The 11,668-nt window shown below is 42.5% G+C and overlaps 1 protein-coding gene across 2 annotated transcripts in view; it reads left to right on the forward strand.

The window, feature by feature from the left end:
* Positions 1 to 11,668, forward strand: part of TTC23L (tetratricopeptide repeat domain 23 like) — a 33,051-nt gene that overhangs the window by 17,926 nt on the left and 3,457 nt on the right. Inside the window, exons 8-11 of one of the 2 annotated variants that reach the window (XM_074952442.1) lie at positions 2,768 to 2,876; positions 5,104 to 5,231; positions 8,633 to 8,779; positions 9,273 to 9,355. In XM_074952442.1, the coding sequence (XP_074808543.1) occupies positions 2,768 to 2,876; positions 5,104 to 5,231; positions 8,633 to 8,779; positions 9,273 to 9,355 (467 nt within the window). Of the gene's footprint in view, positions 1 to 2,767; positions 2,877 to 5,103; positions 5,232 to 8,629; positions 8,780 to 9,272; positions 9,356 to 11,668 lie in introns of both variants that reach the window. The other variant, XM_074952441.1, reaches the window with a different exon arrangement.

The following is an 11,668-nucleotide window of genomic DNA, read 5'->3' on the forward strand; positions in this document are numbered from 1 at the left end:
ACAGAAACTGTTCTTGGAATTTCTTTAGAGAGTTCTACTCTAAAAAATGACTCTCTAAAAATCCCATACGTGAGTCCTGTTTGTGTCTCAATTATTTTCTTATCAAACTGTGCTCAGTTTACAATTAAAAAAAGATTTTCCCCTAACTGCCAGCTCTGTGAACCCAGCCTGGGATCTCCTGGGGCAGCACCTGTAATAAAGATGCTACATGCCAAATCATGTCCACAGAGACACTTGTTCAACCTTAGAACAGTCAGTGGGTTTGTACAGATGTCACTGATTTGCCCTGTAATTGCTGCCTAGTAAACAATTCTGGTGATGATGCACAATGACTTGAACCCAGCTTGGTTTCCCATTGCTATGTGGGCTCTGAAAGGAATATTTTGTCACTAAAGTCAGCAGATGTGACTCTGAATAGTCACAGACACATGGTCTGAATAAGAAGGGGCAATTTTTGCCAAGTCACTTTGAGTAGAACTGTATTTTAAATGATCTTCTTCATAAGAGATGTTGCTCATTAATCATATGTGCTAAACATTGTTAGCAGGGTTTGAGCACTCAGACATCACAATGATGGGAGCAGCATAAGAACCTGAACAGAACAGAAGAGAACATGGTTCCTCTGAGAAATCCTCATAGCACAGTTTAAAAATTGCATCCAGAATTGAATTAGAGCTAATTCACCAAAGACCTTTTCCACCTGACAGACCCTTGTTCCCAGTCACTCTGGATAGATCCAACTTTTTCCCACTACTCTTTTTCCCAAGCGAGGTAGTTCAGCTAGTCTAAGGCTACCCTGGCTGCAAGCAGCAATCAGCTGTGTGTTGCACTGCCATCTGCTGCTCTGCCTCAGTTCCTGTGAGAAGGGATGTATAAAATATGTACCAGGGAGTCATGAGGAAAGTCCCAAGCTTCAGCTCCACAGTGAGGCTGAGTCTTCCCTGCAGAGTTAACCTAAATTTTATTAAAGCTAATGTTAAAAATAATTACATAATACATAGGTTGGGAAAAGAGTGTCTGTACATCTGGGTATAGTGTTTAGATTATCCACAAATATAAAAAGGAAAGGAGGACTTGTGGCACCTTAGAGACTAACAAATTTATTTAAGCATAAGCTTTTGTGAGCTACAGCTCACTTCATCGGATGCTCAAATAAATTTGTTAGTCTCTTAGGTGCCACTAGTACTCCTTTTCTTTTTGCGGATACAGACTAACACGGCTGCTACTCTGAAACCACAAATACAAAGTTAGTTTTTTAAAAGTCATATGATACATAGAGCACATAATCAGCAATAATCCAAATTTAGGTGAATAGATTTAACAATATAGTTTAGATATTAGAATCCAAATACTTGGGTACATCACTCATGAAAAGTTGTACACAGATTTGGTTGTGGAAAGCAAAATATATCAATGAGTGGAGATTGTCCCTCAGTAATTGAGAATTAGGTTGGTTGTCCATTTAGAAAATACACTCCATAAGGAAAGTATTTGTTACTTTTCTGACTGCGCTTCTCATCGGCACTCCAGCTCATCCCTTCTGGTATTGCCGATGTCCAGTGATGCGTTCTATGTAGATGTTCCTTGACCACCTGATGGCATCCGACACCATGAGTTGCCACATCAGCCGAACGTAGCATTGAGCAATTCCGCATTCTCTCAGCACTCACTCGTTACTGGGGTCCCATGCGCTTAAGGCTCCAACGATCAGTGCATGTGTCTGGACCTGGTAACTCTTAGCTCTCAAGGTTTCAGCCAGAGGGGCATATTTCTCTATCTACATGAAAATTAACTCCTCCTGAGTTAGCCTACCTCAAGTGAGAATGCCCACACTGGGGAAAACAATAAACACTGGACCTGCACAGAGTGATTGTGTTAGCTGCTGACAACTTGTGCTAATTTGAGGTATAGCCTCTATTCCCCATTGGGCCAGCCATTTGAGTTAAAAACACTACTACACTGGTGTTAAGGGTTTTTAATGTGTGGACGGTACCCAAGTTAGAGGCAACACTCAAATTAACTCTGCAGTGAAGACAAGCCCTGAGAAAGAGAGTATCTAGGGATAATACAGTTTCTCCTATTCTAATAAAGCTCCTTCTATGATGTTAGAAGAAAGTGACTCTTTCTGTGATTCTTTACCATTGTCACATGGCAACTTTCTGCAGAATTTTGATCCCCACACTCTGTGGGGTCTGAAGACTGAAGAACTTGACTTACACTGCCTGCTGCATAAGGCAAAACAGTGGCTGCTTGCTTTGAAACCACGCTAAACTACTTAACACTGGTTAAATAAACCACCCCCACCTTTACAGATCCAAAGGATAAAAATTAGAAACAGATCCAAACCAGACACCCAGCTTCAAACACCACCAACTTGTGTATGTTTAAAATCTAAATCTGGACCTGAATCAGAATTTTAATGTAGGTGCAAAGCAAAACCCTGGGTATAAATAGCTCTAACTTCTGGTGGGTTGGAAGCTTCCACTTCTCTCTAATAATAATAAAGATTTATTTATTTAAATATTTGCTCCTTGGGGGAGAGGCACAATCTGAGGAAAAGAGATGCTGAGTCCTGGTTCAAATATTGGGAGTTACACTGCTTTGTTTGATGAAATTTTCCTGTTCCAGAGAGTTGCCTTGTTTCTGCACCTGTGGCTAACTCAACAAAGGTGGTGTTGTCTATGAAAATACCCGTCTTTGTAGACAGTCTATTTACTGTTCATGTATGCAGTGTTTATTTAGCATAAATAATCTCCATCTTTGTTAGGCCCATTCCATTTGCGTGGCTCTGTACAAGCAACTTAGTGTTGAAGCTGCTCAGACGGGCTTGTTGCTGGGCAAAGCTTATGCTGCAACTGGAGACCAGCAGCATGTTGGTAAGTAAGGAAGAGGTTTACTGTACCAGAATTATGATTCTTCTAGGGCCTAATGTAACGCTATAACAGGCAGATGAGTCAGAAGATTCTAAAAATGTACACAGCCTATTTAGGAATATACACACAAGTAAAAATGAGCTGACCTATGGAATATTCAACACTTGAAGTTTGTGGGATCATTGCCTGGAACTGGCACTTCACTTCACCTGCAGTGGGACAAGTTCTGCCCACAGTTTACCCATGTAAGCCCCACTGAAGCCAGTGGAGGTTGCACAGGTGTCTCAAAGCAGAATCTGGACCATTGCATGTAGAAGATGAAGTACTATTTTCTAGGCAATAGCACCTGGAAGTTCAGGTGTTTAGTATTCCCTGGATTGGTGGATATTTTTTTTTCAGTGTGAATGCCCTTTTCTGCTGTCCTTAATGGGAGTTGCCATTGATTATAATTCATTTCCGTTGACTTCAGTGGGAATTTTGAATGTAAGGAATGCAGTAATGGACACTTGCTGTGCATCTGTAGAGCTTTATTAAATGGCAAAAAACTTCGTTAATGCAGAATTAAGGTTGTCAGGTGCCCTTCCAGAATGTCAGCAAAACTCAAACCAGGAAATACCAAGCTAAGGTTGCACTGGCATTTACCTTAAGTGTGTAGGTTTTGCTTGGCACCTACATTCAAATCCTGATTCAGGTCCAGATTTTACCTTAACTGTGCTGGCAATAGCCACTGGGAATTATCTGCATGCACTCCAGCTGCATTCCCTTCCTGCTAAATGTAGTTGTATTTGAACGGTGGAGGCATATTTTGGAGCAGCTTCGGAGAGCTGTGTTTGTGATATCATGAGATCTGTATCTGAGTCCCTGCCTACGTTCTCACCTAGATTTGCAGTTGATTTAAGTATTACCTAGCCACAGTAGTATAAGACTTTGCTTTTATATAGTGTTTGTCATCAGCAGAGCTCAATGGAAAGAGGTACATGTGTACCTTGAAGTTTCAGTCTGCATCATTTCAACACAGAATTGTGTAGTTTGTGTCAGTAGCAGGGCACTGGGGTCTTCTTGCCATGGGTATTGTTAGTAGTGAGATGGGCTATGACAGCAATCTGTGGATGTAATGATGGGTAGGGGAAAGTACAGGTTTAGTTGGTATCCTGTGTGCAAGTGTGAAGGTGTTGTAAAAGGCTATGAAGTGGCTGTTCAATTTTACAAGTGTGGTATTCTGTCAGGGGAGCGGGCTCAGTGTTTGAGTGTAGGGCGAGGGCGGGAAGCGCCTGCCCATTACGTGAAGGGGCAGAGTGGGAGTCTGTGTTTGTATAGGTGTTGTGGGGCATCGCTCAGAGGGCAGAGTTAAGGTTACATGAGTGTCTACCTTAACTATATTTCCTGGTTTTCAGAAGTTTGAGTTTTGCTGAATTCAATGTTCTGGAAGGGCATGAGCTATCACCATGCAACCTCAACTCTGCATTAACCAATTTTTTTGCCATTTTTTCCTAGTTTAAAAAAAAACCAGAAAAGTTTGTTATAGGAGATAGTGGTCATTTAGACAGTTGTAGTTCTCATCTAGGTTTGCAGTTCATATGCTACTATAGCTAGGTAATAATCAAAAGACCTAGCTTTTATATAGTACTTTTCATCAGTAGAGCTCAAAGACCTTTACATCATTATCCCCATTCTAGAGATGGGAAACTCATGGGTCTTTAGACTACATAAAGTGAGTTTACTGGTCTGAGTCCAGACCCCAGTGAACAGATGTCCCTAGCACAAGCATTACCACTCCACCCAATACCTTCGAGAGCAGTCTCAGCAGAAAGGCCCAGGAGCAAATGGCCATGGAAACTGAGTTACCCTTACAGGTGGTCTCTCCAAGGGAAGGTTGAGACCCACTGGCAGGGCAGTGTGGTGAAGCCCATACACACACTGCTGTGCTTTGCCTGTTCTGTAGGTAAATTAGACTTCAGTCTAGTAGGTTTTCATATGCACTAAAACTATTTTGTTTAACCTTTTCTTATTAAAATAACTTCAGACTTCAATGATGTTGCTTGGGATGTAAGTAGGGTCAAAATTTAGCCCTCTGCATTTAGGGAAACTAGAAACAGTTTTTTATATCCACCTAGTTAAATTACTAATAAAATCCACTATTTGTATGGGATTGTTACCTGGGTTGGAGCTGAGATGTCCTGTTCTAAAAGGGGTCCAGTCGGTCAGTAATAATTACTGTGCTTATTTCTAGGGGCGGCTGAAATGTATTTTACAGAGAGTCTGGTTGCATATCAGGCAGCACTGGGTGCAAAGGATTCCCTGACACTTACTGCCATTGAGGAATTCAGTAAATGGCTTGTACATGTAGGGAAAAACCAGGTAACACCAAATCCTAGCTTACAAGCTTACTTGCATGCCTTAGTGCTTGCAGCCATCTAGAATGTGTATGTGCAGGCGTGTGTCAGAAAAAACACACCACCTTTAATTGCTCTCTGGTGCCATCAGCTCCCAGGGGATGTTATGGCAGCCAGGGATGAGCGGTTTGCAGGAGTAGGCTGGCTGCCCCTTCTACACCTACCACAGTAAGGCAGGGTAACATAGGAGCCACTTCACCAGCACTGTGCGACTAGAGGATCCCCCTACACTGGATCCTTCATGGACTGTAAGGCAACTTTGCACTGGCAGTACAGCCCAGAATCCATGGCTCTCTGTCATTCTGTCTATGTGGGCAAGGGGGAGCTAAAGAGCAAACGAATAGCCGCACTGCCTAACATGGAATCTTCATGCAGCTTGGCATAGCCATGTATCATCTCACTTGCTTGGCAATGTCAAAGTCCTCAGGAGATACGATCCTGCTCCCACTCAACTCAGTGAGAAAACTCCTATTAAAGGCAAGAGGAGAAAGTATGGACATCCTATAGTTCTAGGTCATCTTATTAATAATACACCTAACAGTGCATGTTAAGTGTTGCCTGAGCACTTAGTCAGTGTTCGGGGCCTTGCCAGGCTGTTTCCATTAGGAGGAGAAATTGATTATATGAGTTACGTATTTCTTTGTAAATAAACAGGATTGCACCAAAGTCTTATTTCCCTGAACACAGTAGGAGAAAACAGCAGTTTCCTTGCTCACAATTTCCATGCCTGCCTTTTCAGTCAGTTCTGTGCCCCAAGAAGGTCTGTCTCCAATCCCTCTCAGGGCCGTGCTCACACCCACTTCCCTCACTGTGTGCTGGCTTTCTCTTGCTTTCACACAGAAACACCAGCTGCAACCAGTCAATGCCTACATTTGTAATCAGCTCCCAGGAAAACCCCTCTGCCCACATGGCTTAGCTTCATTTTCTCCTTGCATACGGCCTAGTGCCTCGGGTGGTAGCTTCTACTACCTCCAGCTAGCATATTCCATAAAGGAGCCTGACAGCACCCATCAGCTTTAACAAGATCTGTGATTACCTATAGCTCAAAGACACACTTGATGGCAGCCATTAACACTTTCCAGTATAACAGTAGGTATACAGGGGTAAGATACTGGTCCCACTGAAATCAATGTGCAGGCAGTACAGCCCAGAATCCATGTTATTGACTTCAGTGAGGCCAGGATTTCACCCCTGATTTCTCCCATTTTTGATGAAGATCCTGTTTCTACATGTTCTGATTCCTCTATAAGCAATATTTGATGGACAGAGGAGGTTTTTATACAACTTTACTCTCTCTATATTCTTAAAAAGTAAGCACCCTAAAGGACAGCTCAATTAAAAGTAGGTTTCAGAGTAACAGCCATGTTAGTCTGTATTCGTAAAAAGAAAAAAGAAAAGGAGTACTTGTGGCACCTTAGAGACTAACCAGTTTATTTGAGCATGAGCTTTCGTGAGCTACAGCTCACTTCATCGGATGCATAGCATATCGTGGAAACTGCAGAAGACATTATATACACACACAGACCATGAAACAAAACTTCCTCCCACCCCACTGTCCTGCTGCTAACAGCTTATCTAAAGTGATCATCAAGGAAGGTCATTTCCAGCACAAATCCAGGTATTCTCACCCTCCCCCCCCCCCCACACACACACAGACACACATACAAACTCACTCTCCTGCTGGTAATAGCCCATCCCTCTTTGAAACCTCTCTTTATAATGCGCATGATAATCAAGGTGGGTCATTTCCAGCACTAATCCAGGTTTTCTCCCCCCCCCACACACACACACACCCCTCCAAAAACCACACACACAAATTCACTCTCCTGCTGGCAATAGCTCATCTTACAATGTGCACAGCAATAATCCAAGTTTAACCAGAACGTCTTGGGGGGGGAGTTTGTAGGAAAAAAACAAGGGGAGATAGGCTACCTTGCATAATGACTTAGCCACTCCCAGTCTCTATTCAAGCCCAAATTAATAGTATCCAATTTGCAAATGAATTCCAATTCAGCAGTTTCTCGCTGGAGTCTGGATTTGAAGTTTTTTTGCTTTAAGATAGCGACCCTCATGTCTGTGATTGCGTGACCAGAGAGATTGAAGTGTTCTCCGACTGGTTTATGAATGTTATAATTCTTAACATCTGATTTGTGTCCATTTATTCTTTTACGTAGAGACTGTCCAGTTTGACCAATGTACATAGCAGAGGGGCATTGCTGGCACATGATGGCATATATCACATTGGTGGATGTGCAGGTGAACGAGCCTCTGATAGTGTGGCTGATGTTGTTAGGCCCTGTGATGGTGTTCCCTGAATAGATATGTGGGCACAGTTGGCAACGGGCTTTGTTGAAAGGATAGGTTCCTGGGTTAGTGGTTCTGTTGTGTGGTATGTGGTTGTTGGTGAGTATTCGCTTCAGGTTGGGGGGCTGTCTGTAGGCAAGGACTGGCCTTGGGAGAAAGGTGAGAAAACCTGGATTAGTGCTGGAAATGACCCACCTTGATTATCATGCGCATTATAAAGAGAGGTTTCAAAGAGGGATGGGCTATTACCAGCAGGAGAGTGAGTTTGTATGTGTGTCTGTGGGGGGGGGGGGGGAGGGTGAGAATACCTGGATTTGTGCTGGAAATGACCTTCCTTGATGATCACTTTAGATAAGCTGTTAGCAGCAGGACAGTGGGGTGGGAGGAAGTTTTGTTTCATGGTCTCTGTGTGTATATAATGTCTTCTGCAGTTTCCACGATATGCTATGCATCCGATGAAGTGAGCTGTAGCTCACGAAAGCTCATGCTCAAATAAACTGGTTAGTCTCTAAGGTGCCACAAGTACTCCTTTTCTTTTTTCTTTTTTCAATTAAAAGTAGGGGACAAAAGGTAATATTTTCAGAAGTGCCTAGGCACTTCAGAAAATTTTGCCCTAAGATTATTTTTAAGCTACAGCATCCTCCAATGTTTTTTTTGTGGTACAGAATTATACGTAATGCAAAATAGCATTTACATTTACATCATAGTGTATGACCCGTCACATGCTTATTGTTGAAATACTGGACATGTCCTACATTGACTGGACATGGGACACAGGACATTAGGTGTCAAATAACAGATGTCTCGTAGAGACAGGTGGTCACCATACCACACTTCCTGAGTTTCCTTTTCGTAGAAATTAAACTATTAGTCTTAAAGATCAGTGCATAGAATTATACTCTGTAAAGGTTCCGTATCATTGGAGAATGGCTGTAGATCCCAAAAAGCATCGGCGTTAAACTCCAAATGAGTTAAACATGCATCAGTCAGTCATTTAAAGATGCTGATCCAAAAATGAATATATTTTTGTGCTAAGTTATGTTGCATTTTTCTCTGTAGCAGGCCTACAGGCTGTTGAAAGATTCGTTGAAGTCCACCATAGACACCTATGGTGATTTTAGTGAGAAGGCAGCTGAAACTTACCATATCATGGGCAGTATCTGCCTGGCAGAGGGAAAGATGAGAGAGGCTTACCAGCTGTTCAATAAGGTAATTATAATTACATTGCTAGTGATTTTCTTGGATTTACTGCCTCATAGTGTTTGAAAATGTAAATGCACATTAATTTTCCAAACTATAAATCCTGCTAGAGATATCAGGCTTTATTTCTCTATAGATTCTCAAGGAGTCTGATGTGCGGATCTTATTCATGTTAGTAATGAGATTTGCCTACATCAACCTGCCATCTGTGCCAAGTCCACACAGGGATTTAGAATCAGCAGGTAACTGAAAATACAGCAGGCCAGCAACTATGTAGCATACTTACTCCCTTGCAGAACGCCTGGATACTGGATTGGCTATCTATTGGGATTTAACAGTGCTGATGAACCGCCATGACAACTGCTACCACACAGCTGGGGAGAACCACTAGAGTTCCTTTGCTAATATGTAGATAACTAGGCATAATCAGTATTTGTGCAACTTGATTGATTTTGAAGTTGTTATACAGTGTATCACTTCTCATTCATTTTATGCTAAACAGTGTTTGCAGATTCAAATAGCTGTTTATGGGCCTCGCAACAGGAAACCGAAAGAGATGCAAGAGCTCCTGAACGCATTAGAGAGGTGATCTCATCAACGTTGTTTTTTATAATGTAATATTGCATATTGTCAAGCTGCGGTCCCTGTCTCAAGGCATGTAGCAGCTTGCTAGTAACAAATGTCCATATGCAGTACTGAGTCTTGTTTAATATAATGAACAAAATTAAATAGGGATTTCTGGGATATGGGGGGCTTGGTCTCTGTGTTGCAGATCTGGAGAGGCACAGCCCAGGAGTAGAGAACCAAATGGCTTTAGAACAGCTTTGTGCCATCTGGATTCTAGGCTACTGGGGGCGGGCAGCAAAATAGCCCCCCACCATAAGTTAGAGCAGCCTGTAAGCACAACCTGCCCAGAGTTGCCAATGGATTTGTACAGTAGTCCAGCTACCCTAGAACATTCAGTGCATTGTTGCTCCCTCTCCTACACACCATATGTTATAGGGCTTCTTATGTTGACACCTCACCGCTTCTGTGCTGTGGGAGTTCTCCCCTCGCTCCTGTAAAGTCACTGTATATGGCCACAGCAGCATAGGTGGTCTGGAGTGGATGCCAGAATCGGCACCTGGATATTTCATACAATGCAATTAACAATGGCACCAATGGAGTCTTTTGCCATTTAATTAGTAGGTTCTAATTTAAATCAGGTTAGCAGTGCCTGAAAGTTGTTACCATCTGATATTTGCTCAGCCAAAACAGGTTTCTAAAATTTCATAGGTCATTTATTCGTACTGAATTCTATGCTAATTCTCCATAAAATCCCCATTCTGATTGACTGACTGCTGCTCCTTTAGAAGTTAATGTAAGGATTAGAGACTAGGTCTGCAACTGTGAAAATGAAGCTTTCAACTGTAGCAATTTCAGTTAGAATGATGTTCTGTATTAGCATTTTTTGTGTCATTCATTGATTTAACCCCTGAACTGTAAAACATACTTGCTAAACCTCGTGCTGCAGAAATTACTTGTGTAGAGTACTTTACAAGACATAGTTTAGACAGGTCCCTGCCACAAAGAGTTTACAATTTAAACTAGTTGCAGGTCATTCTTTGTTTTCAGTGCATCCAAGAGTGGGAGTAGATAACACTGTAGAGGATAAACAAAGAGTGGGTGGGAAAAAGAAGTGGTTCTCAAGGAGAGATCTAAAGAGAGCTAAAGCGTGCTTAGTACACAGGAAACAGAAGCATAGGCTGTGTGACACAAGGCACAAAGTCATGAGTGGAAGGGACCAAATAGCCATTAAGAAGAGAGTAACGGGCAGGCAGAGTGTCTAGCAGGAATACAATAAACTGAAGGCTATGTGGTATTAACTATTTGTTGGCCCTTGGCCAAATGTTAACCAGTATTCAGTAGCCCACTTGTTTCTGTTAGATGAGATGAGTCAATATTTCTTTCATGCAATCCTGTTTATTTGCAAAGGATGTACACAAAGTCCTGTTTCTCTGAACATGATAGAAATAAATGACAGCAGGCAGTTTCCTTGTTCAGAAATCCAAATGGGTCTTCTCAACCAGCATTTTGTATAGTTCACGCCTGGCTTCCTCTGAGGACCAACCTCACACTGCTTCTCTCACTGCCTCCTGGCTTTCTCCTCCTGACAAACACAATGCTCTGCCAATCAATGTCTCAGTCCCTGCATTTTCAATCAGTCTCAGGGAAGCCCCTTTTATTCTCCCTGAGTTAATTCTTGCTCAGACCTTTCTCGCCTTGGATGGTGGTGTCTATTGTTATAGCTGTCTTTCTCCGTAGAAGGAGCTTAATTGCTTCTTCCATTTACCCTAAATAAAAAGAGGCTGGTGTGCCCATCAGCTTTAAGGTCTGTGACTGTCTATAGATCTAAAAACTCTCTTGATGGGAGCCGTTAACCATGGCAGCATAACCTTGTTATCAGCAAAGTGCCAATAATGCACTCATCCCTCTGAGGCACAGGAGATAATGCAGTCTTGCCTCCAGAATTTACATCCTAAACAGCACGAGAGAGACCATAAGTGAGAGAGTTAAAGCAATTCCCTGTCACCTTTGGAAAACCTGACGGAAACATTGATTTTCTCAGTTTCTCCAGTACTTTACATGGCCCTAAAATGTTGTGGTTTTCTTGTCAAATGATCACCGTCTTCTTGAATCAGAGGGTGAATCTCTAAAGGCAAGATGTTTGGGTACAATTTGGATAGGGCATTTAGTTACTACTGTGTTGGGGGTGATATAAGAATCTAGACCAGGGGTAGGCAAACTACAGCCCAGATCCAAAGCCCTGATAGCCCATGGGATTGCCATCCCGTGGCACCATGTGCCCCGCGCCACTCCCGGAAGCAGCTGGCACCATATCCCTGCAGCCCCTGTGGG

The sequence above is a fragment of the Natator depressus genome, chromosome 5 (assembly GCF_965152275.1).
Source record: "Natator depressus isolate rNatDep1 chromosome 5, rNatDep2.hap1, whole genome shotgun sequence".
Lineage (NCBI taxonomy): Eukaryota > Metazoa > Chordata > Testudines > Cheloniidae > Natator > Natator depressus.